Here is a 27,407-nt window from a genome sequence, read left to right as displayed (position 1 = left end):
TGGATAGATTTTTTTTTGTTACAAAAAGAACTATCATTATTAAAATAATTATTTAAGACTAAAGGTAATTGCACACTGAGTCCGAAATTCACGCACGTTAAAATCCAATGACTGAAAAATGCAATAAAACACACAATCATTCACATGACTGTACATTTCTGATCAAGGCAGCATGCAGAACACAGTAAAGCACAGAATTAAACTTTGCGAGTGCAAACCAGCAGCATGAGGGGTGACTGACATCTCTATGAACCCAGAGACTCAGGACACAAGCATTCAGGAGGGTCTCAGTGCACCAATCCAGCGGTTATCATCATCACAGATCATTAACACACAGGACATTAGTGCTCCCCATCAATGCCTACAGCACAACTGGAGCAATTTACCCCCATCCTCAACAGCTTCAGTTGGTTATTAAATAGAGACTTCTGGATGTTAACTGGTCAATGCAGCATTATAGCGGTGCAAATATGGATGTTACATGTGTATACGCACCCATAGAGACACCCAACTGTAACCTTCATTTAGATGGCTAGGGCTAAAAGGATGAACAATATTAATAAAACAAAGCCTTAATGAGTGCAAGTGTCCTAATATATGTGTATTATACCTTATATAATAGCACAGCGGTATGAGAGGCCGTGGTATTTTGTGAATATAATCACGGCTGAAGTGAATAATCACACTTTATGAAGCGGTGTAGATTATTGTTCAAATATTTGTGCGATTGGTTATTATTGTATGTACAAAGTTCCTGAGCATTAAAAATAGGCAACAAAATGGTTTGTAAACAAAAAAACTAGGAATATCAAAGCTGAGAAAGCCCATTACTGTATTAAAAAATAACATTTAATCATTTGAACTAACAACTGATGGAGAAAGGTCTAATAAACTGCTAATTTATGGACATAAGTGAACACTTCTGTGAAGCAGAATTATCATCGGACCCACGGGATCAACAAAACACCGTTATTTTTTCCATTTCTCTTTAAAACAGGGAATTGCCTTTAGATACATCATGTTAAAATAAATGTGAAATCAGCTAATTAAAAATAAAATCTTTTTGGCAGCCCACACAAAACACCTGTCCTTGGACATTACCACTAAAAGCAGGTTGTGTGAGCAATAATGCACTGCAAAAATAAACTAGCTGTGCTAAGATATAATTTTATGGGAAGACTCTATCATTCCTCAACTTTTTTTAACTTGTTTATGGTCATAAATCAGACAAATCACAGTTACACTACACATTTTTCTCTAACCACTCAAGTGACCAATCACTGAGGCATTGAAGCAAAGCCAGTGGAGGCCACAGTCCTGAAGAGCTCGAGGTCATGAGAAAAGAGAGAGACGTGAGGAAGGGCTCACGGGCGTTCTCAGAAACTCGAGGTCACTGGAGGGTTTCACTCCCATCAGGGACATCAGCAGCGTTAGGATGTTTACTCGACTATACACACTGTTGAGGAATGCTCAAGTAACTCCTGATCCACAAACACACAGATGCTTTAGCTCACAATCATGTCTGTAGTAGCATTGTTGCGGTCAAGGAATTTCCTTTGCTGTAATTTTGAGTGGCTCAATAGCACGATGTCCGGTATTATCGCCATTTGTTTATTTTGATTTAATTATATTTATTTGTTGCTACTGTATTTTCCGGACTATAAGTCACACTTTTTTTTTTCATAGTTTGGCTGGTCCTGCGACTTATAGTCGGGTGCGACTTCTATATCAAAATGAATTCATACTGACTGAGATGAACCAAGAGAAAGCATTACCGTCTACAGCCGTGAGAGGGCGCTCTAGTTAGCGGAGTTGTTCAGAAGCGACATCGAGGAAGAACTCAATGGATTCAGTGTTGAGGAATGAGATCGGGAGCTTGGTGAACTTGCTTACCAGTAACTTGTTGGACTCGCTGGCTAATGTTAGTTTAGCCTATTCAGCCTCACAGGTATATGTTCTTTATGCTGTTGTGCAGCTGAATAACTGTTAATGTGTTACGCTAACACACCGGACACTATTCAGCTGTTGTTCTGTGTGCTGTTGTGGAGCTGAATAACCTTTCCAGATTCAATGTCTGTTCTTGGTCTTGGATTTTGTGAAATAAATTATAAATACTATACGACTTATAGTCCAGTGCAACTTATATATGTTTTTTCCCTCTTCATGATGCATTTTCTGACTGGTGCGTCTTATACTCCAGAGCGACTTATAGTCCGGAAAATACGGTATATAAATACGTGTTACGATGTGGTCAGCATGAACAATAACGAGGACATTTTTAGTAAACAATGTAACTGAAACTAAACCGTGTCTCTGTAATTTAAAGGCTGTCACTCAACTACTGAACACGTTCAAAAGCGCTGGTTCGTTAAAAGATAGATGGTTAATCATTTTTAACTGAGCTCTACTTTTCAAGGCTCAGCACGGGTAACGCTGAAGCTTAAAGGTGCTCTAAGCGATCTCGCGCGTTTTTTTAGGCCAAAACATTTTTTTTTTTTCACATACCGCAAACATCTCCTCACTATCCGCTAGCTGCCTGTCCCCTGAACACACTGTAAAAAAACACGGTCTCTGCAGAGAGCCCAAGCTCCACAAAACAGCAGCAAAAACAAACTGAGCAATAAACAGAGCGACCCGCAGCAGGAAACATAACAAACTGTTCCAGCCAATAACCGACAAGAATGATGTGGGGTGGGGTTTGGGGGGTTATTGCGTGGATGAGGAGGAGGCAGGGTCTAGCTAGCCTCCGTTTTGTTTGATACTAATTCAAACATCAACAAGAGGTTACGCCAACCGAGATTGCTTAGAGCACCTTTAAGAGAGACCAAAGGCATTGATTCAATGCATGACTCGCTGATTTTTTTCCCACGCGGCTTTCTCGCGCTGCCGCTGAAGCCATTCATGGTAAATACCCTTAAACGTTAAAATCATGATGCGACAAATATTTCGCTTTCCTTGGACACGGCAACCTTTTCACGATTATATATGACTTGACCTCAAAGACAGACGCAGGTAATCGCACGCGCTTAGTCGATCCCTAATTCACTGTCTGTTTAGGCTTAAGTGCAAATCCACAAAGCCTCTGTACAAATCACCATGATAAACAGTCTTGTTATCATTATTAACTTATTTAACATTCAATACACATGCACAAAGTGCAAAACAAGAAGGGTATAGCCTTATGAAAAAAGAAAACGTGAATATTACTTTAGCATTCCTCTGCGGTTGGCTCGTCAGACACGCGGCACTACAATATTGCGGTTACCGTGACAGCCCTAATTAGCATATTGTGACGTCATCATGTATGCATTCTGCCTAATGACGAGTCTGTAGGCACATATTAAACAATTGAGCAAGTGAGAGGAGCGTTCACTCGTTCATATGTCAAGTCTAAAACTGTTATGCTAATCAATTAGATAATTACAGTGTCTGCAAGGCAGCAGTGTCTTAGAAAGTCATATTATTAGTAGTATTAATAGTTCTTTATATTTTTCTGAAATTAATTACAGATTCTATTAATATTTGGTTTCATGGACAATTTCTGCCTTATTTTTGCTTTTCATAAACTTTATACAGAGAATTTTAAGATAACATATGTTTTACTAAAACTGTGTTTGTTAGAGAGCTTGCAATGGGAAAAAAAAAACATTACAACCAATGGTTTGTGCACAACCATTGCCACGTCACCATTCGGTTTTGAAGTCTGAGGAAATGCAGGCCAGATCACAATCATCAAATAAGTGTTTGCTTGTGAATCAGACTACACTGCTCACTTGTTTTTACCCCTGCCCACAGTACGAAAAAAAAAAAGAAGAAGCATTTTGCCAATTTTTCATGGCATTTTCATGTCACAACTAAGGGAACATTTTTTTTATTTTTTCTGAGGTGTTGGGAGATTCAGCACCAAATGAAACCAGTTGCTGGGGACATTCATCTTAGCCTTAAGAGTCAGTCACACTGCACTTTTTATTCCACTGACTTCCATTCATACACATGCCAATGTGGGAGACCGGAAACACAAGCTCATGCAAACCTCCCTGCTTTCCAAAGCTCAAGTTTGGTCAAGTTTGCAAGATCGGCAAGACCTCTTAGCAGAATTAAAAGAATGAAAGCTTTAAAGTCCCCCTGTGGTGAAAATCAAGTTTTTAATGTTGTTTATGTGTCTATGTGGTGTTTTTAATCTGCTTTAAGACTAACCATGTGTATATTCATAAGTCGACAGCATTGCTGAGTATTTTCTGCTTAAAACTGCAGTGAACCAAAGACAGTCTCAAAAACACGGTTTGAAATCACTGAACGTCACAATCTACCTTGTAACCAATCAGATCAACGTGTGATCGTCAACCAGTGGATCTCTGAGTGAGTGAGTGAGTGGAGGCGGGGCTCATTTACATATTCATAGAACCGCGTATACTAAATGAGACAAGAGTGTCGAGTTACATTCAAGATGTTTTAAGGCATGGATTTTTTTTTTTCAAGGAAAACACATTTAAATATGTAATTTTGGTAATCAAAGATGCGTTTTAAAGGGCACCTATTATGGAATTTTGAAATGTACCTTTCATGTAGTGTGTAACATAGATCTAAGTGAACAAAAACATCCTGCAAAGTTTGAAATATGAAAGTGCACCGTATATAAAGTTATTGTCTTTCAAAAGTAAGAGTCGACTCTGAGTCATTTTTATGAATCGTTAGAAGACCGAAGCTTTTTCTCTGACTAGATGACGTCAACTTGTCAAGTTATTTGAATACGATACGCCCACTTATTGCGCTCCAAGGCCAGCAGGGAAAACTTGAAAATATCATGGCGACGAGACGCTGTGTTCTGAAGTGCGGCTCAAAAGCCAACTTTTTTCATCTGCCCAAGGAGGAGCATTTGAAGACTAAGTGGCTACAATTCATATATACAACTATACCACAGAAGTATAGTCCGAGCCTTGTGCTTTGTTCGCGTCATTTTGAAGACGATTGCTTTTTAAATGCAATCAAACTTGGATTCGCGAGCCGGCTGATATTGAAGGAAGGTTCAGTTCCAAGTGTATTTGCATCAGCTTCCTCCTCCGTATCACAACCTGTAAGTGTTATTAATAATTGTTGCTTTTATGTTTTATGTAGCATGCTTAATAATTATTTTGTTTGTTGTGTAAGCACCGTTTAGCTTCTAGGTCTTCAATGGCAATTGTATTGAGATATGTGAAGTGTTTGTCGTTGTTTTCGGAGTTGTCTAAAGAATAGAGTAATAACTGTAACGTAACTGCATTTTTTTTTTTTGTAAAAACGTTATGTTTATGCATCGGGCTAACGCAAACAAAGACTGATTGTGCTTTTACAATATGAACTCTGGGCTATGCTCGCTAACATAACATTAAATTATTTATCTTATTTTTCGTTTTTTACTACAAACTATAAAGCAGTGGACTATAATCATTATTATAATACAATTTAATTGATAAAAGCATCATTGTACTCCGTGTTAAAAATAAGTATTATCTCTGAAAACACTGCTGGGTCATCTGACCAATCAACGCAGATTAGCGTCGCGCAAAGGAGGGGTTTGAAAAACGAGTCGTTGAACGAATCATTTGGGAGTCGGTGAGCAAATCAGGTAAAAATAAATGCATATTATACGACAACAAAAGTGTTTTTTGTCATTGCATGCATGTAAAACTGTTGTTGGGGACTCCCTAAACAACATTAGGAACATTTTAAATGTCATAATAGGTGCCCTTTAAGGGATTCAATTATTGACTATTGTGGGACTTTAAAGATCTGCAGAATTGCAGTAAAGTAGATAACATATTTGTACAATTTTGGATGAATTATATGATAAATTATGTTTTTTTAAAAAGGCGCCACAGGTTGTGACATCATTATGATCGTTGCAGTGTCCATAGGCATTTCACATGCTTAACGTATAATGTGGCGGCGGCTTTATTTTTTAATTACAAATTTTAATTACAATTTTATTTTTTAATTACCTATTTAAGCTCAAGCTTTTGATAGCTTTAAATCCTCACTAAAGACTTATTTTTTCTCTCTGGCTTTTGGTTCAATGTAATTTTATGAATTCATGTGTGTCTTCCTGTTTGTTTGTGTATGTATTTTATTGTCTGAAGTGATTGTACAGCACTTTTGGTCAGCAGTGGCGGTTTTAAATACTCTATAAATAAAAGTGCCTTGCCTTTAGGTGTGCAATCTTATGTGCATACAGCGAGTTCATTTATTTGCATTCTGAATTTGTGATCAGTCCTTTATTTTACTATCAAGCTCCCTGTGTATTTGGCTTTATAACTTTTATATCATTTAACTTTACCAGTATTTTGTGTTGCCTTTCAAACACTGGCATTTCCTTCCAAATGCTCCAATGAAATAAGATCCTCAGGAAAGCTCCTCAGGGAACAGCCATGTTCCTGTGCATCTGAACATGGTGGTATTTTGTGTAATCCTGTTTGTTTTTTTACAAGCTGTAAAAATGATGAGCTCCTGATAAAAGCTTTAATAATCAATATCAGTATTGGCTGGGGTTAAAATAAAATAAAATAAAATAAAATGCATATTTTCAGAAAAATCCTGAGCGGAGCATCCCTACGGCTTAGTGTGGCTCCTTGACTTGACCTTTCATTCTTTTAATCTCTAATTTTATATAGATAAAGTGAGACCAAACTGTGAACCGATAAGCGAATGCAAGGGAATGCACTGTTTGGGCAAAAGCTCATCTCATGACCCTCGTCAGCTGAGGGGTCACTGAAGCAGAGAGTCATGTGACCAGAGCCAGGGATCTCTGCAGTGGTCATGTGACTTCTCCAGCTGAGGTGAAGGAAGCAATGCGGGAAATCAGGAAAACAGGGAACCTTACCTTTTACCGGTCCAATGTATAGTATCTCAGAGGCTTGAGGAAGGAGAGGAAAAGTAGAAAAGAAAACAACAAAGAGAGAAAGAGGGGGAATGAAAGGATACATTAAAGAGATTAACAGCTTGGAGGAAAGGAAAGTGTTAACATGCAAAGTGAGACCAGATGTAACAACAGTTTCAAGAAGAAAATAACTCAAATCTCAAAGAGAAAGAAGGAAAGGGTTTCTTGTGGCTGCATTTATTTGATAAAAAAATACAGTAAAAACGTAACGAAATACTACAATTTAAAATAACTGTTTATTCCTGTGATCAAAGCTGAATTTCCAGCATCATTACTCCAGTCTTCAGTGTCACATGATCATTCAGAAATCATTCTGATATGATGATCTGCTGCTGCTTAATATTATTCCAAACTGACTGGTAAATGGGACACCACATTTTTACCCTATTTGTGTAAAAGTGAGCAACAGTAGCACTGGAGAAAGTTCAGATACCGAACACAAGTGAAGACGGAGCCTCTACTTCCAGAGCTGATGATGTATCGGCTGGAGATCCGTAGAGGAAGAAGGGAAAGGAGCAAAAAAACTTCTGGGTGGAGCTGGTGTCCTGATCATGCCGTTATCACAGCGAATCGTATCACAGCGACTGAATTAAGAGCGGATCAAGCGGCGGGTCTTCGGCTCATTGTGGCCCAGAATGGCTACCATTTCATTTCTAAGAGCCTTAGTGCAGTAAAAACTAGCGGTGTAACGATATCCTCGTGTGTCACGATTCGATAGATATCACGATACGATATTATTGCGATACTCCACGACACGTGACCCTGGATCACAAACCCAGTCTGGAGTCGCACGGGTATATCTGTGCCAATAGCCAACTATACATTGTATGGGTCAAAATTATCCATTTTTCTTTTATGCCAAAAATCATTATGATATTAAAGTAAAGATCATGATCCATAAAGATATTTAGTAAATGTCCTACCGTAAATATATAAAACATGTATTTTTGTGAGTGAATGCAGCACAATCGTGAACATAAATGCACAACTTTAAAGGAGATTTTCTCAATGTTTAGATTTTTTTGCATCCTCAGATTCCAGATTTTCAATAGTTGTATCTCGACCAAATGTCCTATCCTAACAAACCACACATCAATGGAAAGATTATTTATTCAGCTTTCAGATGATATATACATCTCAATTAAAAAAAAAATTACCCATGTGACTGGTTTTATGGTCCAGGGTCACACAGAAAAAATGTACGGTACTGTTGATTAAAATGCTAAATTTGGTATTACATTGTGTGTGTAAATGAATAGGCTTGGACTTGTTGCTGGAAACCCAAAGCACAGGACCATAGAGACACCAGAATAACAATATTCATGATTTTGAAGCTGAAAACAGAATTATTGTAGATGAATATGCTTGCACTCGACTAGATATATTTAAAATAATGTATAGGTCAATTTTTACTGGTAATATCAGACATTTGTCATTATCAGGACACACAAATATTCCCCCATTGCATTATTATACATTATATTCAACATTATATAAAGTATTTTAATGTAGTGCTGACACTAAAACTCTGAAAACTTGAATTTTTTCTCACACAATTTTACTCGATACATATTGTTGCACTTTTGTATTGTGATATATTGTGACACGATATATTGTTGCACCCCTTGTAAAACCCAGTCTTTATAGAAGCCCCTAAACATCAGCACTCCTGCACTAATGTAACGAGGGTCATTGTAAGGTTACGTGGTAGCACTGAAGAAACAAGTGGAGAACAGATCCTAGACACAGGCGTTTAGAGTTAGCATGGGGGACGCCTTGCACCGGGACAATAGACCCCATTCATGCAGACCTGGAGTCTGTCCTCTGTGCATCTTAAACGGGTTTAGCGCATCATGTGTGGGGATGCATCTGACTGCTCGCTTTCAAAATGGCAGAGTGACCAAATATGTGAGGAATCCAAACCATTCACGCTTCGAAGTTAGAGCGAGCGCAGCAGGCCTGCAAATGACATGCTACTCGCAACCCACACGTTTCTCATTTCAACACAACCACCCTTTTGTTTTCCTGCGCTTCAACCACACATTATGGAGCTTCATGGGCTTTAAACCATCAAACTCTGTCCACGCTGCAAACCAGCAACAAACAAGTCACTTTGCATTATGCGTATTTTGGGTTTGCGATTAGAACTAACCCCAAATCTGCACTTGAGCGTGATGCAACCCCACCTGTGCTACGCATATGAACTCGAGATGTGTGGCTTGAGTGCGATTATATTATTCTAATGTCAAACTCTATCAAATTAGTTTAGGTTGAGTTGCTTGGCCACTCATGATTGTTGTTTTCAATGCTTTTTTTATGGAACCCATAACACATTTCACATTTGCACACGGCCCTATGAAAACCCAATGACCCAATGAGTTCATTGCAGAAATCATAATTATATATTTTTGCTGAAATTCTGTGTTACCCATTTAAATTTTTCTGGATGTATGGATTAAATTCAAATGTATTTTATTTTTAAATGGTTGTAACCAAATTAAGGCATTTCATTGTTGTACTTTTTTTAAAAACAAATTCAATTGATTAGACGTGCTTTTTCATTATAAAATTGGAATTTATAATTTAAACAGAATCCAGAAATATAAATGAAAGTTTGGAAAAATAAAACAGAATTTGGGGAAACCTTTGAGAAAAAATGTTTTGTTAAGTTTTTAAACTGTTTCATGATTTCAATTGATTAGACATGATTTTTGATTACAAAAATCCGTGAGTGTTGTGAACTAGCACTGAGAACCAATGATTTATTATGGTCCATGATGTGGTGCATGTAGGCAACTCACTAGGATTGGGAAACAACTACATCCTAAAGTAAACCTCAGAGAGTTTGAGTCATTATTCAGGCGTCCTCGTGTCTCACTGGACAGAGAGGTTCCTGCATGAACATCCTCAGAGGTGTGTTTAGTCCCAGGACACATGATGATGATGATGATGTACCTGATCCAGGAGTGAGCAGAGGTCCCTCCAGCTCCAGCGCCTCCTCCTCGGCCTCCTCCAGCTTCTTCTTCTTCTTCTTGGGGTCGCGGGGTTTGCGCAGTAAGGACAGCTCCTCGGGGTGCCGGATGTCTGCAGAACAGGCACTCGTTGTAATTTAAAGTGAACTCATCATCACAATACCCCAGCTAACACACAAGACTTAGAAACAAGGAATGATACGTTTCAATAAGTCTAAATGCAAACCTTAATTAAACAAGCCTGAATTACAGTGTGTCTGAATGAATAGAATAGGGAATGATTTCAATTGCCGATAATTCACATTCACATGCTGCAATTAAACACATGAGCACTGGCACAACACAGGGAATTAATTCACACAAATTACGTCGTTCTCAAATTATGCCCGAGGAGAGCAAACAAGTCTGTGAAAGCCATTTTCACGAAAGCCATTTTAGCTTTTAACTCTTGTTTTAATTTCTCTAGATTCCATTTGTTTACGCTTTAATGGTCAAATGACTTTAGTCATAAAAGGGCATGTCTAATTAATCATCAAACATGTACAATTTAACAATAATTAATTAAAAGTACAAATTTTATGCCCTGTAAAATAATTTAATTTTTTGTCTTCTGGTTTATTTTTTTATGGATTCTTTTTAAATTGCTTAATTTAAATTTAAATGTGTTAATTAAAAAAGCATGTCTAATGAATTCATAAAATGTATTAACTTACTTACATTTTTCCAATAATAAGGCCCTATGAAATTTATTTTATAAATAAAAATGTATTTGTTATTAGTTGTATTATTTCTGGATTTATGATTTAACATGAGATATATTATCAAAACTGATGTTAATAAAAGTAAGGTATAAAACATTGACATTTTCATTTATATTTTAATGAAATATTTATTTAAAAAAATTTATAATTTAAACTAAATTAAAATAAAATAAAGTGCTACACAACATATGTTTACTGTTCAAATTAAAACATGCAAGAACAATTGTGCGATAGACTTTTAAATGTTTATTTTATTATTTGTATTATTAAATACTGAACATGCAAATTTCATATTCAAATAGCAGTCTTTTTTGTGCTTTAATATTCACAGACACTGATATATTGTGATGTGATCAAGTGTGCAGCTTTACTTTTTATTTGTTCATCCAAAATTCTATGCATTCCGCATAATTCTATGCATTCCGCATAATTCTATGCATTCCGCATTAAACAGCAAATTCCATTTTTATGGATTCCGCAATTTTGTGTTTTCCGCTTAAGATCAAAATCCCGTAAACAGTGACATTAGATGTCTAAGCAGACCAGCGATCTAAAGAAACCTCGAGAAAATGACTCCAAAAGTATACATTTTGCTTACATAATAAAGCACATTTTAGGAATCACCGACAGTTTTGGCATTAACTGACTTTTTATTGAAATTCTTGCACTTTAATTCTCCACTACTTGGAGCATTATGGCAGGACGACCTGGATTTTCCACAGTCCTGCAGGAAACGAGTGTGACGGAGGAGTGCGAGTGTGTGTTGGGGGCAGGAATGGCTTGTTTAGTTGTGTTACTAAAGCAAAAGCATTCCAGAGGTTTTAAGAACTACCAGATGGTGGTTCTCTCTCTCCCCGAGTCTGCCCTTTTACAGCCATGTGTGCGCGAGCTGCAGCGGGACACGGGAGAGCTGGGAGTGAGGGAGACACTCCTCTCAAATTCCAATCAACAAACAGAAGATCCTTCAGCAAACGCTCCCAAATAAACATCCATAACTCACAAGAAGCTCTGACTGAGAAACCACACATGCATCCCTCGATTGCATCTCTGACAGGCAGTGCTTGTGTTGCGCTTGGAGAAGTGCAGTCCGCTTGCTTTAGGAGGCAAATAACAAACACACTCACATGAGAGAGAGAGAGAGAGAGAGAGAGAGAGAGAGAGAGAGAGAGAGAGAGAGAGAGAGAGAGAGAGAGAGAGAGAGAGAGAGAGAGAGAGATAGAGAGATAGAGAGATAGAGAGATAGAGAGAGAGAGAGAGAGAGAGAGAGAGAGAGAGAGAGAGAGATAGAGAGATAGAGAGAGAGAGAGAGAGAGAGAGAGAGAGATAGAGAGATAGAGAGATAGAGAGAGAGAGAGAGAGAGAGAGAGATGAAGTCAGTGTTGAACAATGATACGGCCTCTGGATGACCACACACACTAAATCAGGAGCTACACGTCACATCACAGGTATTCACAACCATTTTCCAAGGCCTAAAGTAAAAGTAGACAAGTATCTGTAAAAGCTTTGACAAATAATTGCAACGTAAATGCAAAAATATTGCATTTATTCAAATATTGCGAATCTGCATTTACATTAAAGGATTAGACTAGTTTACTTAAAAAAAAAAAAAAAATTGCAGATAATTTACTCTCCCCCGATGTCATCCAAGATGTCCATGTCTGTCTTTCTTCAGACGAAAAGAAATGAAGGTTTTTGAGGAAAACATTGCAGGATGTTTCTCCATATAATGGACTTCAGTGGCAACCGACAGTTTAAAGGTCTAAATGTGGGTTTCAGTGCAGCTTCAAAGTCTCGACACGATCCAGCCGAGGAATAAGAGTCTTATCTAGCGAAGCGATCGGTCATTTACTAAAAATAAATAAAGATTATATACTTTTTATCCACAAATGCCCATCTTGAGTATCTTGAGTGTCTTTGACTATGTCTGAGATGCGCCACGCATTATGCTAGGGCTGCAACAACGAATCGATTAAAAAAATCGATTATCAAAATAGTTGTCAACGAATTTCATTATCGATTCGGAGATGTTTAAAAAAAAAAAATCTATTTAGTTGAGCGCAGAGCTATCAGGCGCCGGATTGGACAAAAGCGAAGCGAACTCCGCGAGCGACACTGCGCTTGAGACACGTGTGTTTGCGCGCGAGAGTGTCTGCACGCGCAAGAGAGACCCGAGAGCGCGCGATATAGAGTGTGTTTGCGCGCGAGTGTCTGCGCGCGAGAGAGACCGAGTGCCTCTGAGAGCGCACGATAGAGACCGAGTCTATTTGCGCGCAAGAGAGACCGAGTGTGTCCGAGCAGCACTGAATTTTTCATTCTTTACTCTAAGTCTAAATGACTCAGAGAAACTTCACTATATGCTCGGAAAGGATGAGCTGCAAAATACACACCATACGAGGTGGTCAATCCATTGTATTTTTTTGTGAGTGTGTGCGTCTGTGAGTGTGAGAATTTGTGCGTCTGTGAGTGTGTGCGTCTGTGAGTGTGTGCGTCTGTGAGTGTGTGTGTGTGTGTGTAGTGTGGAGAACAAGTTCTGACGTTTAAACAAATCCTGTTAAGTTTTCTGATTTGTATTTTTCTTTATTTTTTAAAAATGATTTATTGTTCTGACAGCTCAGGTCCCTTAAACAAAAATATACATCTTTTTGTGCACTTTATTTTAAAAAAAGTCCTATATATTTGGCAGATGTAAAGCACATGTGTATGTTTTTTGTGTTAGTCAATAAATAAATAAAAAGTATTACTTTAACAGCTCAGGGATGTTCAAGGAGCCGAGCCCGTTTGTGCACTTTCTGAAGATTTTTTTGCACTGTGAATTTGCACTGTCAGTTCTGTTTTTGAATAAAGGGTTGGAAATGAATGCTTTTTATTTTTATCCGATTAATCGGAAAAATAATTGTCAGATTAATCGATTATTAAAATAATCGTTAGTTGCAGCCCTACATTACGCCATCACATTGGAAAGGTCACGCGTGAGGTAGTCGGAAGAACTGACCCAGTGTTTACAAGTGTGATGTATGCATGTTGAATGACACCTATTTATATGTATTTGTTAGGGCTGGGTATCGATTCAGATGTTTCAATTCGATTCGATTTCGATTCGCAAGCTCTGAATTCGATTCGATTTCGATTCGCAAGCTCTGAATTCGATTCGATTTCGATTCAATTTCGATTCTAAATTCGATTTCGATTCCCGATTCGACTCCATGAATATAGATGTAATACAAATCCTATATTTATTTATTTTTAAACGGTGAACATAAGTTTACGAGAGAAAAGTTTAAGTTTAAAAAGAAATAGAGCCACAAACCTGTATATTAAACTCTTTTTATTTTAGGCACTCTTGGGTACATTAAAACCCAACTTCAAATGCATATAATAAATGGACAGGATTTTGATGCAAGATGAAAAATTGATGCTGAAAATTAGACAAGTCAGAACAGTCGCATGCCTTGATCAATCAGGATCAGGTTATTTTATGTTTAAGAGAAAACTAACATCAAATCTCACAGCATTCGCTGTAACATGGAGGCTGCAAGCCTATGAACAGTGGAGGAAAACTAATACTGGCTTTTGGGTGATGGATAAATAAATATGGAAAAAAATAAAAATTTTGCCTTTGAGAATCGATTTTGAATCGACCACATTTTAAGAAACGATTAATCGAAAAATAGATTTTTTTGCCCAGTCCTAGTATTTGTGTCAGTTCATTGTTTAAAATGGTCCTTACGTGTGCATATCATTATCGGTACGTGTATTAGTCTTTGCTCGTTCGCTTTGTAAACACGTCTTGCGTGACCTTTCCAACGTGATGACGTAATGCGTCTCAGAGACGGTACAAGACGGGCATTTGTGGATAAAAAGTATATAATCTTTTAGGGCTGCAACTAACGATTATTTTAATAATCGATTAATCTGTCGATTATTTTTCCGATTAATCGATTAATCGGATAAAAATATATATATAAAAAAAGCATTCATTCCCAACCCTTTATTCAAAAACAGAACTGACAGTGCAAATTCACAGTGCAAAAAAATCTTCAGAAAGTGCACAAACAGGTCGCTCCTTGATAGGATGCACCGATACCATTTTTTCAGAACCGATCCGATCCGATACCAAAAATCCTGAGTATCGACCGATACCGATACCAATCCGATACCAGGGCAGTTTTTTTTTTTAAATCAAGTAGAATTTCTAGAACTATGTTTGTTGAACTGATAATCACTATTTTGTGTGTTAAACACAATCTACTTAATACAGACAACTTCATTAAAAAAAAGACCATAAATGCTATTATAAACTAGAATAGTGGATAATTAAGCATACAATTTAGTCTAGAAAAATCACAAGTGCACAATAATTGTATTAAATCTGAACATGAAAAAACATTTAGAGAGGAACAAATATGAGAATAAGTGTAACACTAAATTTGGTAAAACGTTACACATTGCTCTTTGTATTGTTGTAAAATACATTCATGAAAAACAAGATAACAAAAATCAAAAAGATTAATTATTTTATAGCCTACTATAAAATTGAGACATGTTTTAAATGTATAGCACATCGGTTTAATGAGGCAGCAACATGATGGATAGTACAGAACTATAAAGGCTATTAATAATCGTTCATTGCGTCGCTGTATTATGATATGAAACGGCCCCAGTACAGTGCGGCACACAGCGCTTATGCGCATCGCGAGCGGAGAATGATGCGCTTGAAGCAACACGAGTCACAGCGCGCAGTGCTTCGAGTCTGCATTGAAAAGTTAAAATCACAAAGGAAAGGCATATTGATGCGTAGTGTATTATACACAGCATCTATCTATCTATGCAATAGTTTATTGAGCATTTTCTTTTAACAGTTTTAAATGTCAGTTACTGTGCGCGTGAAGAACAGTTAGTGCTCTGACTCTACTCCAGTGTTGAGAGAAACCCGGTAACATGATGCAGCAATAAAGTCCAGCAAGATAAAGTTGTTTAATGCAAAACCATAGACCTTTATCTACAGATCAAGTATAATTATAGTAACATTGAATCATCTTGGAGAGAGTTGTTCATCGTGTTGACTCGTAACCGAACGCGACGCGCTGCTTGATGCTGAATGGAGAATGACTGACAGCCGCAGCGGAGGGAAAAGTGATCTTGAATTTAATGACTTAAATATTAATTTCTATCTCACATTATACTATATAATGGCTTCCGAACACTTATGATATAGTGCAGGACAACTTTACGATGCTTTATAATGTTTTTGTCCCTTTTGTGGGGCTTAACAATAGCACAGAATATACGCACATTTTTTTTACATCTCCGTGTCGCGCGACACAACGAATCGATAATGAAATTCGTTGCCAACTATTTTAATAATCGATTTTTATCGATTTTATCGATTCGTTGTTGCAGCCCTATAATCTTTATTTCTTTTTAGTAAATGGCCGATGGTTTGTCTAGATAAGACTCTTATTCCTCGACTGGGATCGTGTCGAGACTTTGAAGCTGCACTGAAAACCACATTTGGACCTTCGACCCGTCGGTTGCCACTGAAGTCCATTATATGGAGAAACATCCTGCAATGTTTTCCTCAAAAACCTTCATTTCTTTTCGACTGAAGAAAGTCAGGGAGAGTAAATTATCAGCAAAACATTTTTTGAAAGTGAACTAATCCTTTAATGCACATCTATGATGCCATATTGTTCATGCATGCTTCTGTTGTTTGATTAGTGTTATTATAGAGGCGCCAGCGGGAATATTAGGCTAATATTATTGCGCGGATCCAATATAGCTGCGTGTACACAGAAAAGTCACGCTTTAATGGTTTAAAGTCACATTGAAATGCTCACAAAGGAATACATTTTTTTATTTTATAACAAGTATCCGATTCCTGACCTCTAGTATTCGATTCCCAGCCCTCCTATTGGTGCATCCCAATTTGCATACTAATCAATATCCACAGATAATCCAAAATGCGAGTAATAAAAAAATAACATTCCAATTATTTGCGTTAGGTCGCGAGCGGATGGGGGTAAATCATTAATGTGTTGATTTCAATATAGACACTGAACTCTCATTTCACTGTAAAACGCAATGATCATGCGTCACTCTTTTTAATTTTATTTTCAACAACAATATACATCTATTCAGGGAAAACCAATAAAGGAAAACAAACCTTGTGGCGGCGTTTTAATTAAATAGTTCACCAGGCCGGATAAAGTGTTGGGTGTGTGAGATGTAACGGGCTGTGAAGAAGCGCTGTATATGACACAGAAGCAGTGTAACGATACCCTCATGTCACGATTCGATACATATCACGATACTGAATTGACGATACAATATTATTGCGATACTCCAAGACATATGGTAAAAGGTAAACAACAAATTTGCTGTTGATTAAAATGCTACATTTTACATTACATTGTGGGTATAAATGAATAGGTAGTAGTTTAATGAGTAGTTTAATGTAGTGCTGACACTAAAACTCAGTAAACTTGATTTTTTTCTCACACAGTAATTTTTATTTTGGGTGAATTAATCACAATACATATTGTCATTATCTACGATACATATTGTTGCATTTTTGTATTACGATATATTGTTACACCCCTATGACACACTAATGAAGCCTTTGCTTGGGCTGAATGCATTTCATATCTTGTGTTTGTGTTCGGGAAGTTGCAGAGACAGTGGCAGTCTAATATAAGTTTGAGGGAGTAAAGCCTGTGTTTAGGATATTAGGAAATGCAGTTTTGCCAAAGAAGAACTTTTACATTAGGCTAGATAAATTTTCATTTAAAAGCAGGCTACTTCAGTACAATATGTTACCATATCATCACGGTTAAAGTCCCTCGTGGTGAAAATCCAGCTTTTAATGTTGTTTATGTGTCTACGTGGTGTTTTTAATCTGCTTTAACACACACCATGTGTAAGTTCATAAGTGGACAGCATTGCTGAGTATTTTCTCTTCTTAACAAAGACAGTCTCAAAAACACAGTTTGAAATCGCTGGTGTTTCTGACGTCACACACTACCTTGTAACCAATCAGATCAACGTGTGATCGTCAACCAGTGGATCTCGGAGTGAGTGAGGGAGTGGAGGCGGGGCTCATTTGCATATTCATAGAACCGAGCATACTAAATGAGGCAAGGGTGTTGAGTTACAAGATATTTTAAGGCATGAAGAATTTTTTTTCAAGGAAAAAAACATTACAAAAATTATCAAAAATGAGTTTTAACGGGATACAATTATTAGACTACAACTGGCCATTTAATTAAAAAAAAATTTTATTGTGATATACTGTTTTTTGTTATCATGAAGTAAAAATGACTCATGGTCCCACCCCCATTAGCTGGTTATTTTTCAGTTTGAAAATCAATAAAAATAAACAAAAATCCATTAGAAGATATCAAAAAATATGTTTCTAGCAAAGTATTCAAGTAATAATAAACAAAGTAAATACCAGCATGCTATTTTGTGTGTGAGAGAGAGAGAGAGAGAGAGAGAGAGAGAGAGAGAGAGAGAGAGAGAGAGAGAGAGAGAGAGAGAGAGAGAGCGAGAGCGAGCGAGCGAGAGAGAGAGCGAGAGACAGAGAGCGAGCGAGCGAGAGAGAGAGAGAGAGAGAGAGCGAGCGAGCGAGAGAGCGAGAGACAGAGAGCGAGCGAGCGAGAGAGAGAGAGAGAGAGAGAGACCAAGATATGATAAATAGAAATAAATTTGAGAGAGGAGGTCATCAGACTTCTCTCCTGGTTGAAAGCGAGAGGATTCAACCTCTAAGTGCCGTTCATAAGGCCTTGCTTTCCATAAATGGACACAACAGAAGTTACACTGCCAGTTACATTGATAAGAATCGTTTATAAAAACAAGATTTGGAGCAGTTCAAGGACATGCTCGGTCTCAGTTAGGCTAAGAAAGACCAATCATGGCAGCGCAGTGTGTTTAACAAATAATAAAGAGCAAGAAATGTGGTTCATTTATCAGATAGCGGTGCTATGGCATTATGGCCTCAGAATAACTGCAGTCAACTACAGTAGTAAATAACATGGCTTCCAAACATTATAAGTGATGTTATCACTATACTAGGCCTACTTGCCAACAGATGTTGTATTATGTAATAAGTTATATTTGTGAAACTACTCAAATGGGATTATAGAGCAGAATCACTGACATTTTGCAAAAACATCAAATAAAGTTAAAAAATTTTTTTACCAAATTGATTAATTCTCAAATTAATTTCAAATGACTTGATAAATATTATGTATATTATGTTTTTTTTTTTTTTTTTTTGTTCAGCAATGCTGTTCATGTTATACTGTCTTCAAATCGATTGTCATCATTGATCTATACTGGCTTTATATCAGTAACCCTGCTCCCAACAACATAGCACACTACTGCTTGAAATGTGCACTGTTGCATAATGCATTATACAATATTGTAAATTGGAGTAAATAGCTTTTTTGGGAGCTTTTTTCCCCCCCAAAGTAAACACAGATTAATGGGGTGGTATAATGCCCCTTTTCACAAGATGTAAAATAAGTCTCTGACGTCCCCGGAGTGTGTGTGTGAAGTTTTAGTTCAAAATACCCCACAGATATTTGTATATAGCATGTTAAAGTTGGCCCTTTTTGAGGGGGAGGAAAAACACGCCATTTTTGTGTCTGTCCCTTTAAATGCAAAGGAGATCCCTCTCGGCAAAGGGGGCGGAGCTTCAAGAACAAAATTTTACAATGTTGCAATTTCTTCTAGTTTCAGTTTGCTTTCATAAGGCAACTGAACTAAATGGATCAACATTTGTTATTGTGGTTTTCTTTGTAGTTTCACTATATTACTTTATAATTCTGAGCAAACATCAAGGCTTCGTCTGTATTTTAATGCGTTTTGGACAGTTCTGAAATATGCATTACACCTAGTTTCTGCTCCAGGTTAACCCGCCATTCATTTTGAGAGGTATTAGCAAAACAATTAAACTTATGTCCGTTGGCTCAGATTGCTTTCGTCTTCAAGCGAAAGTTAAATGAGTTACACTTATTAGACCGATTTTTTTTTTTTAACCACATAATTACGGAGACATATTGAATTGAGATTAATGTTTTAAATCTTACCTGTTTATAAATCGATTTTGTTCAGCGTACAAAACAATCGTCCAGACAAGATGATCACAACAATATTATTCAAACAATATATTTGAATGAACGAGAGCGCGCGTCCGTTGATGCATGGATGTGCGCTGTGTTATAATGCGTTGCTATGACGACGGTCATTATAAGAAAGGAAATGCCACAGAATAGAATCTTGCTTAAAAAAGTGCATAGAGCTGCTTGTTTTATTTGTTGTTTGTTGATTTTCAAATATAAAACTTGTTGAAATGTTTTCAGTGTGAGCATCAGTTATTTTTGAACACTTTCATCTCGTTTTAACAAACCATGATAATATTGATAATCACGATAATTTTGGTCACTACAATCGTTGTGATATGACATTTTCATACCGTCCCATCCCTACTAACATATAATTCCAAGCAATGATTGTGCTGGGTTACGAAAAATAAACGCAAGCCCTTGGATAGGTAGAAAAAATACATCAACGCATGAAAACAATTGTGTTTTCAATCCATTTCATGGAGCCGTCAAGCTGCCACTGTATTCTGATTCAACACCGTCTCTCCATCCAAACCCCACATCTATTCTCAGCATTAAAGGCTGAATGTGCCCTAATGTATATCAAAATAACACAATTATCATGACGTGCTGTTCTTCACGACCAGAGGGAATATTGAGTTAGGCTAATGGAGTTTATTTTAGGGAAGGCACTCACTGAAGGTTTTGCAGATGTCGGACACGGCCTTGAAGACACGGTCCGAGAAGTTGACTTTCACCCTCATGTGCTTCATGTTGGGCAGCTGAAGTCGCAGAAGCTTGTGTTGTGGAGTGAAGAGAAGCCTGGCGTCGGCCTGAATGCCATATTTATCAAGCGTCCAGTGGGTCTTTAGGAGCCAGGTCTTCTTCTTTTCCCACCACAGTGCGTGATCTGACCAGTCCTTCTTCACATCTGCATAAAGATCGAGAGAGAGAGAGAGATATGACAAGGTTAGGAATCACATTGATAAGCACTCGGGGGATGAAAAGTAGCCAAGCTAAAACTGGCGTCTAATTTGTCCTGCACATCAAGCAACGCAATAGAGTTGAAAGAGAGGTCAACTAAAGAGAAACGTGGTTACGTGTCAGACGTGTTTGTGTGAAGCTGAAGTGGAGGCTTGCGTTCTGGCCTGGATGAAAGCATTCGTCGGGAGGCTCGTGCACACAGGCCGAAAATAGGAGCAGTTGGAGGTGAAGCGCTGAGAGGTGTGTGTGTGTGTGTGTGTGTGTGTGTGTGTGAGGCAGGAGATCAGGGTCAGCCCTTTCTCTTTGTTCCAGTTTCACATTGTCTGATACTCTAAACCAGCTTTTCCTCTAACAGATGCACACAAACAACTCAAGCTGCGGGCATTTGTGGAGCTACAGAAGAAGAATCCAATTCACCTTTGGCTAAGCCCCGCCCCCCTTAGTTACCGTTGCTACGTCCGTCAACTTCATCTGGGCTCTGGTTTGGTATCAACATGGCTTATGCTGTGACGGCTCTTCCTGCTGAAACTTTATCAAACTTTTATAAAGCAGCAAATAAAGTGTCCGATAGAAGTAGGCAAAAGGGGCTGCAGTGTGCGTTCGAAGGCTTTATTCAAGACATACCGGCGAAACGCAAGCAACAAGGCATCCAAATAGAGGCAATAGCATAACGGTCACAGTCAAAAATGAACCACCGCATATCCTAATGGAGACGGAGGCTGGGACTCACTATATCAATATCAAATATAACTGTTCATGCAAAGGTATAGGTCTCTATTCACTTCTATAATCGTTTTTACAAAGCAAACGGACTACGTGAGTATAAAGTTGTATTTATTAGCAGCGTGTGCTAGCGTATCAACAATTACGGTAGAGAACCGAAATCATAACCTATACAACTGTCTAACTAGTGTAACTCACAGTAAGGTTAAAAGCTAAATGTATCTTAGAACACAAAAGTGTGTTGTTGATCTTGAGGGGTTTCGCTGACTGAGGACGTCCACACAGTTTAATCTAAAGAGGACACTTGTCAGGATTTGACTTCGGTTTTGGGAAGGGGAAAAAACGGACACCCCTCTCCAACCTCTCTGGGAAACGCGTATCTGTGTTACAAATGCCCCAGGCACAACGCTTAACCATATTTTTGATAAAACTACGACGGTGATAGCCTGCCGAGACCAAAAATATGAGACGCCTGTGTTAAAGTCAATGGAGCGCCGTGAGAAAGTGTCGGACCGCTGTGGGGCTCGTTCTTGGCTGCGCTGTGATTGGTCAATCTACATTCTAGGGCGTGGCTTAGCCAAAGGCGAATTCATACTAATCAGGTGACATACTACATGCGCCAATCAGGGCTCTCCACTTATATTTACCTTGAAAAACACCACGGGGAAATATTGGCACAACATTAAGGGCATAACATGTTAACAGTATCCAAGTTAATTTACATTTGACCCTAGTAGTCAAAGTAGGCTATTTTCATATCAACTGTCTGAAACTCTGCCGTCTCTTGAAAGAAGTCCTTCACTTGCAAGAGTTAAACCCTTATGCTTTTGTTTTGGTGGAAAACTACAAATCAAATCACTTTATGGTCACAACACCATGAACACATGTGCAATCGGTATAGCATGGTAGCATAGGACACACACTAGACACATTAACAAAATAAACAAATTACAATGTACACAGTAGGGCTGGGACGATACACTGGTCTCCTGATTCAATACTATCACGATATTTGGGTGCCGATCATACGATATGTATTGCGATTTATTTGCCAATTTCGATATTACAATATATTGCAATTTTATTAACACTAGACCATCGTGAAAAGTAAGTTAAATCATACACTTCATCACATCACATCTTTCTGACTTTTATTTCATAAGCATCATACAATACTACATTCTCATTAATAAATGATTCAATAACAATTAGACAATATTGTTCTGTTGATATGAAAAATCGGGTAGATTTAGCAATATAGCGGCGGTTGTATGATGTATATGATGATGAACTATATGCTTTTCTCCACTGACGTTCTGAGTCGTTCAAAGCGTTTCTGATGATTGTTTGAAGGCAGACTGAGATGCGAACGGGAACATGGTTTGTGTAACATTAGCAACACATTATTAGCTGTTTGATAATGTAGTCAAACAAAAGGCTAATCATATTAATTACCGTTATGTGTCTGACGTAGAGAGCGACACCATTGTGCAGCGTTTACCTCAGTAAGTTGAGCGAGTAAAAAAACTTTTAAATAAGCAATTTTGGTGATCAAAGATGAGTTCACTTTTAAGGGATAAAATCATTGACTACAGGGGGACTTTAAATAAAATACATACGCTGTGGTGTGTCAACTTGCTGTTGGAGAGAGAGCGAAATGAGTATTGAAACAGTTTCAAATATTTTAGTATCGATATAGCCTATTTATGGATGGGGAAATCTATACAAAATCTTGACAGACACAAATGCTAAGTGACAATAATAATTAGGGCTGGGTAGGTATTGACACAAATTTCACGATTCAATCCGAATTCCTTCTGATAAATGATTGACCCTTCGCAGGGAGTTTGATTGACAGGCGATCTGACCAATCATAATGCGCCATCCGCCGAATCCGCCATTTTTAGTTGAGTTTAGTTGGAGTGTACTGACGTCTTTCCACGTTAAAACAACATTCCTTCTGATGTTCATTCATGTTTATTTGATGCGATAAATGAACTAAGAGAAAGGAAGAGATGATTGGTTCATCAGATGCTCTACAGCGATTTGACAGACACATTAAAGAGCCACAAAACAGTATTTATTGTTTAAATTTCTTTTAAAAATGACCAAATTTGAAAGGTGAGACTTTGTTTAATATCAAAAATAACCTGGTCTGTGTCTGTCAGTGTGTTGTCAGTGTCTCTCTGCTCTGCGATGTATTTTTCACTGTGAGAACACGTGAGAGAGGCGTGGCTTGTCGGACATAGGCCGTTTCTCAATACCAAGTACGCAAACTTCGGACTTGCGTCCTTGGTAGTTCAGACTTGCCAAGTTCAACTTAGGAGAACGAACTCCCGAGGACGAGAGGATGCAAGTCCGGTTATTCTGCAAATGGGACAGCGGCGTTCTTGATCGCGTCACTCAGCACGCTCTGGCTCCGGTTATCTCTTTATGTATATTTTAGGCAACAATAAAACGAAATATGGTATAAAACAACACTGCTTCTTTTCATTTAAAAAAAAAATCTTAAACACATTAAATGGCCACACAAATGTGGTTCAGGCAACGTGTACATTGATTATCTTCACTGCATAACAACACGAAATAAAACGCAACCCTGCTTCTTTTTGCTTTCATTTTAAAAATATTAAACATTATTGAACATTAAAACTGATATTTAAAAAACAGACGGGGTTGTGTCATTTTATTTTAATTTTATTATACATGTACAGTGAAGAGAATGTATAATAAAATAAATATAAAAAAATATTATATATATTTTAAAATATATAGCCTAAAATAAAATTACACAACCCTGACTCTTTTGTTAAATGTCAGTTTTAATGATCTGATATCCAGTATAAAAGTATAAGTAAATAAAAATAAATAAAGCAAACAATTCAGTCAAACATAAGTCAGTTTAAAATAGCCTATAGCTCAAGTTAAATAGTCTAAATATATAAAATTATGAAACTTCACTTTGCCCTCAGCCAAAACGATTTGCCATGGAACAAATGATAGATTAATGAGACCAAAGATCGCCCGTTAGATATACACAAGACGAATTATATCTCACGTTTAACCGCTAGACTAGAGACACCAGAGCCAGCGGCAGACATCAGAAGCACTAGCCGAGGAAAAGCTGGTCCAGTCGGGGTTATTGAGCGCTGAGCGCCCGGTGATCGCCTGGATCTCACAACTCCGAAAACGTCAGATACATTTTTCAAATAGGCGCTATCTTTATAAATAAACCACAGATTTGAGCTTTAGACAACTACATTCTCGACTGAAACTCTCTTAGAATTACATTTCGTGACACGATAACAGTAGTATTTTGATATTACGCGGGTTTTCTCCTCTGCCATTGACGCTTGCTAATGGGACGAGATGCATTCTGGGATACCTGTCTGTCTCAAGTTTGCACAAGTCACCTCTACATGCATCCTCCTCGGTAAAAGGGGCGGATCAAGAACACATCCGGGGATTTGAACTGGACTTGGCTAGATGTGAACTTTTGAATTGGGACAGTACTTGGGCAGCGACTGATGACGTTTCACAAGTCCACAAGAACACAAGTACAGACAAGAACGCATATTGAGAAACGGCCATAGCAACAGTAACTAAAGGGGGCGGGTCTTTGCAAACGGTCAATTACGCAATCAAATTGTCCCGGGCCTTGAGTGAGTGTCGGGTGGCCCGGTGGACAGGTATGCATGCGAGCAGACAAAAGAAAGCGTTCTCCACTCGGCCGCCCACTATCCAGTTTCTCCTTGTGTTTGTGTGACTATGAAAGTTAGTAGTTTGAAAATTTAGAAGATTGTGTTTTCTTTTGCTTTCTGTATGATTTACATTTTTTGGTTCAAACACTAGAACATTTTATTTTTTGTCCAAATAAGAATAAAACATGAGTTCAGGTTTATTTTTTGTAAAGTATTAGTATTACTAGAAAGTATTATGAGTCAAAATGTTTATTTCTAAAAAAAGAAAAAACGGTAACACTTTAGTTACTCGTAACCGAACGCGACGCGCTGTTTGAGTTCTGAATGGAGAATGACTGAAGAGAGATGAGTTTCCATTAACTTTAACTTAACGACTTAAATATTAATTTTTACCTCACATTATGCTATCGAATGACTTTAGAAGTCTTGGAATATAGTGTACGAAAACTTTATGGTGCTTTACAATGTTTTTTTATGCCTTTAGTGGGGCTTAACAATAACACAATAGTATGCACAATATCGGACCTCACTGAGAAGCTGCAGCCGTGGCGGGAGGATTTTTGGTGTGGCGGCCCACCACGGCTGAATGAATGTAGCGGAAACACTGATAACTACTAATTACAATAGTTCATGTTTTTCACAGTCAGTAATTCACACTGTAACATTCATTTGTTCGTTGTGTCAAGTTGCAGTTTGTTTGAAATAACTAACCAGTTCACCCGAAGGAAAACTCGATGAAGTGCTATTGGAAGACATGTTGTCATAGCTTTTTGGTACATAACGGCTACCGTAGATGCAACACGCATTTGAAAAAAGCGAGGCGCTAGAGAGCACTATTCGTTTGAATGCAAAATATAATTTCATCGCTAGATGAAGAGAAATTCCTACACAATGTCCCTTTAAGACTTTATGAATGTGACCATCCATTTCTCAGCACATCTCTCGAATCTTATGTCCACTTCTGTCACAGCTGTGACCGTTTTTCTACAGACAGAAACGCACTGACTCAGTTTTTCTCCTCCACACCCTACAAATTCATTAGCCAACCGTGGCGTCCAGCTCCATGACAACATAACACAGGGCACAAGACAACAGAACATGTTAAATTCTCAATCACAGTCTACAATCATACTGCATAAGTTAGAGATGCTGCACGATTAATCGTTAAAAGATGGCAATCTCGATTCAAACACCCACGCGATCTCAATGATTCGCACGTGTCTGTTAACCATTAGGTCCAGTCACAGCAGAGCATTCAGATCTGCGTTCTGGCCAGTTGTTCAACCACAGTATCATTATTTCTGTCACAAATAATCAAATTATATCAGAAGTACTTGGATAAAAGTTTATAGTTTGTGTACTGTATTTTCCGGACTATAAGTCTTTTTTCATAGTTTGGCTCGTCCTGCGACTTATAGTCAGGTGCGACTTTATTATCAAAATTAATTCTGACTGAGATGAACCAAGAGAAAACATTACCGTCTACAGCCGCGAGAGGGCGCTCTAGTTAGCGGAGTCGTTCAGAAGCGACACCGAGGAAGAACTCAATGGATTCAGTGTTGAGGAGTGAGATCGGGAGCTTGGTGAACTTGCTTACCGGTAACTTGTTGGACTCGCTGGCTAATGTTAATTTAGCCTATTCAGCCTCCCAGTATGTTATGTGTGCTGTTGTGGAGCTGAATAAACTTTCCAGATTAAATGTCTGTTCTTGGTCTTGGATTTTGTGAAATAAATTTAGACATAAATGCGACTTATAGTCCAGTGCGAGTTATGCATGGTTTTTTTTCCTCTTCATGACGCATTTTTTGACTGATGCGACTTATAGTCCGGAAAATACGGTATATGCAAAATAGAGCAAATCACCTTTCGAAAGTAACGTGGCGCTTCAAATAACGATTGCATCAACTACACCGAGTGACTGTTAACTAAATGTATTTGTCATTGAATCATTCATACAGAAGATTCGTTCAAAAACGCAGATTCATCCAGTAATAAAACAAGTGAAGTATATAATTGAGTCATTTAATCAGTAATTAAAAAGAATTCGTTAAATTTCACTACTTTTTAATAGACTGCAGCAATTTACATTTAGTCTGAACATCTAGTAAATTACATGTTATTTGGTTTAGTTGTCTGTTCAGGATCGTGGGAGAATCGTGATCTCTATTTGAAACAAAAAATGTTTGATTCTCATTTTATTCAGAATCGCACAGCTCTAGTTATAACGAGCCAAAAGCTTTTAGCCAACA

The 27,407-nt window shown here is 37.8% G+C and overlaps 1 protein-coding gene across 4 annotated transcripts in view; it reads right to left on the bottom strand.

Moving 5' to 3' along the window:
- The window catches only part of fermt2 (FERM domain containing kindlin 2), an 81,368-nt gene that overhangs the window by 32,135 nt on the left and 21,826 nt on the right, over positions 1-27,407 (bottom strand). For 2 of the 4 annotated variants that reach the window (XM_079633070.1, XM_079633071.1), the window contains exons 3-5: positions 20,448-20,681; positions 9,869-9,997; positions 6,857-6,889 (exon numbers count right to left, since the gene is read on the bottom strand). In XM_079633070.1, coding sequence (XP_079489196.1) covers positions 6,857-6,889; positions 9,869-9,997; positions 20,448-20,681 — 396 coding nt within the window. The remainder of the gene's footprint in view (positions 1-6,856; positions 6,890-9,868; positions 9,998-20,447; positions 20,682-27,407) is intronic. The other 2 variants (XM_079633072.1, XM_079633073.1) reach the window with 1 other exon arrangement.

The sequence above is a fragment of the Phoxinus phoxinus genome, assembly GCF_949152265.1.
Source record: "Phoxinus phoxinus genome assembly, chromosome: 13".
Classification (NCBI taxonomy): Eukaryota; Metazoa; Chordata; class Actinopteri; order Cypriniformes; family Leuciscidae; genus Phoxinus; species Phoxinus phoxinus.
The sequence above is the reverse complement of the archived record's forward strand: the minus strand, read 5'-3'. Positions and strand labels throughout refer to the sequence as shown.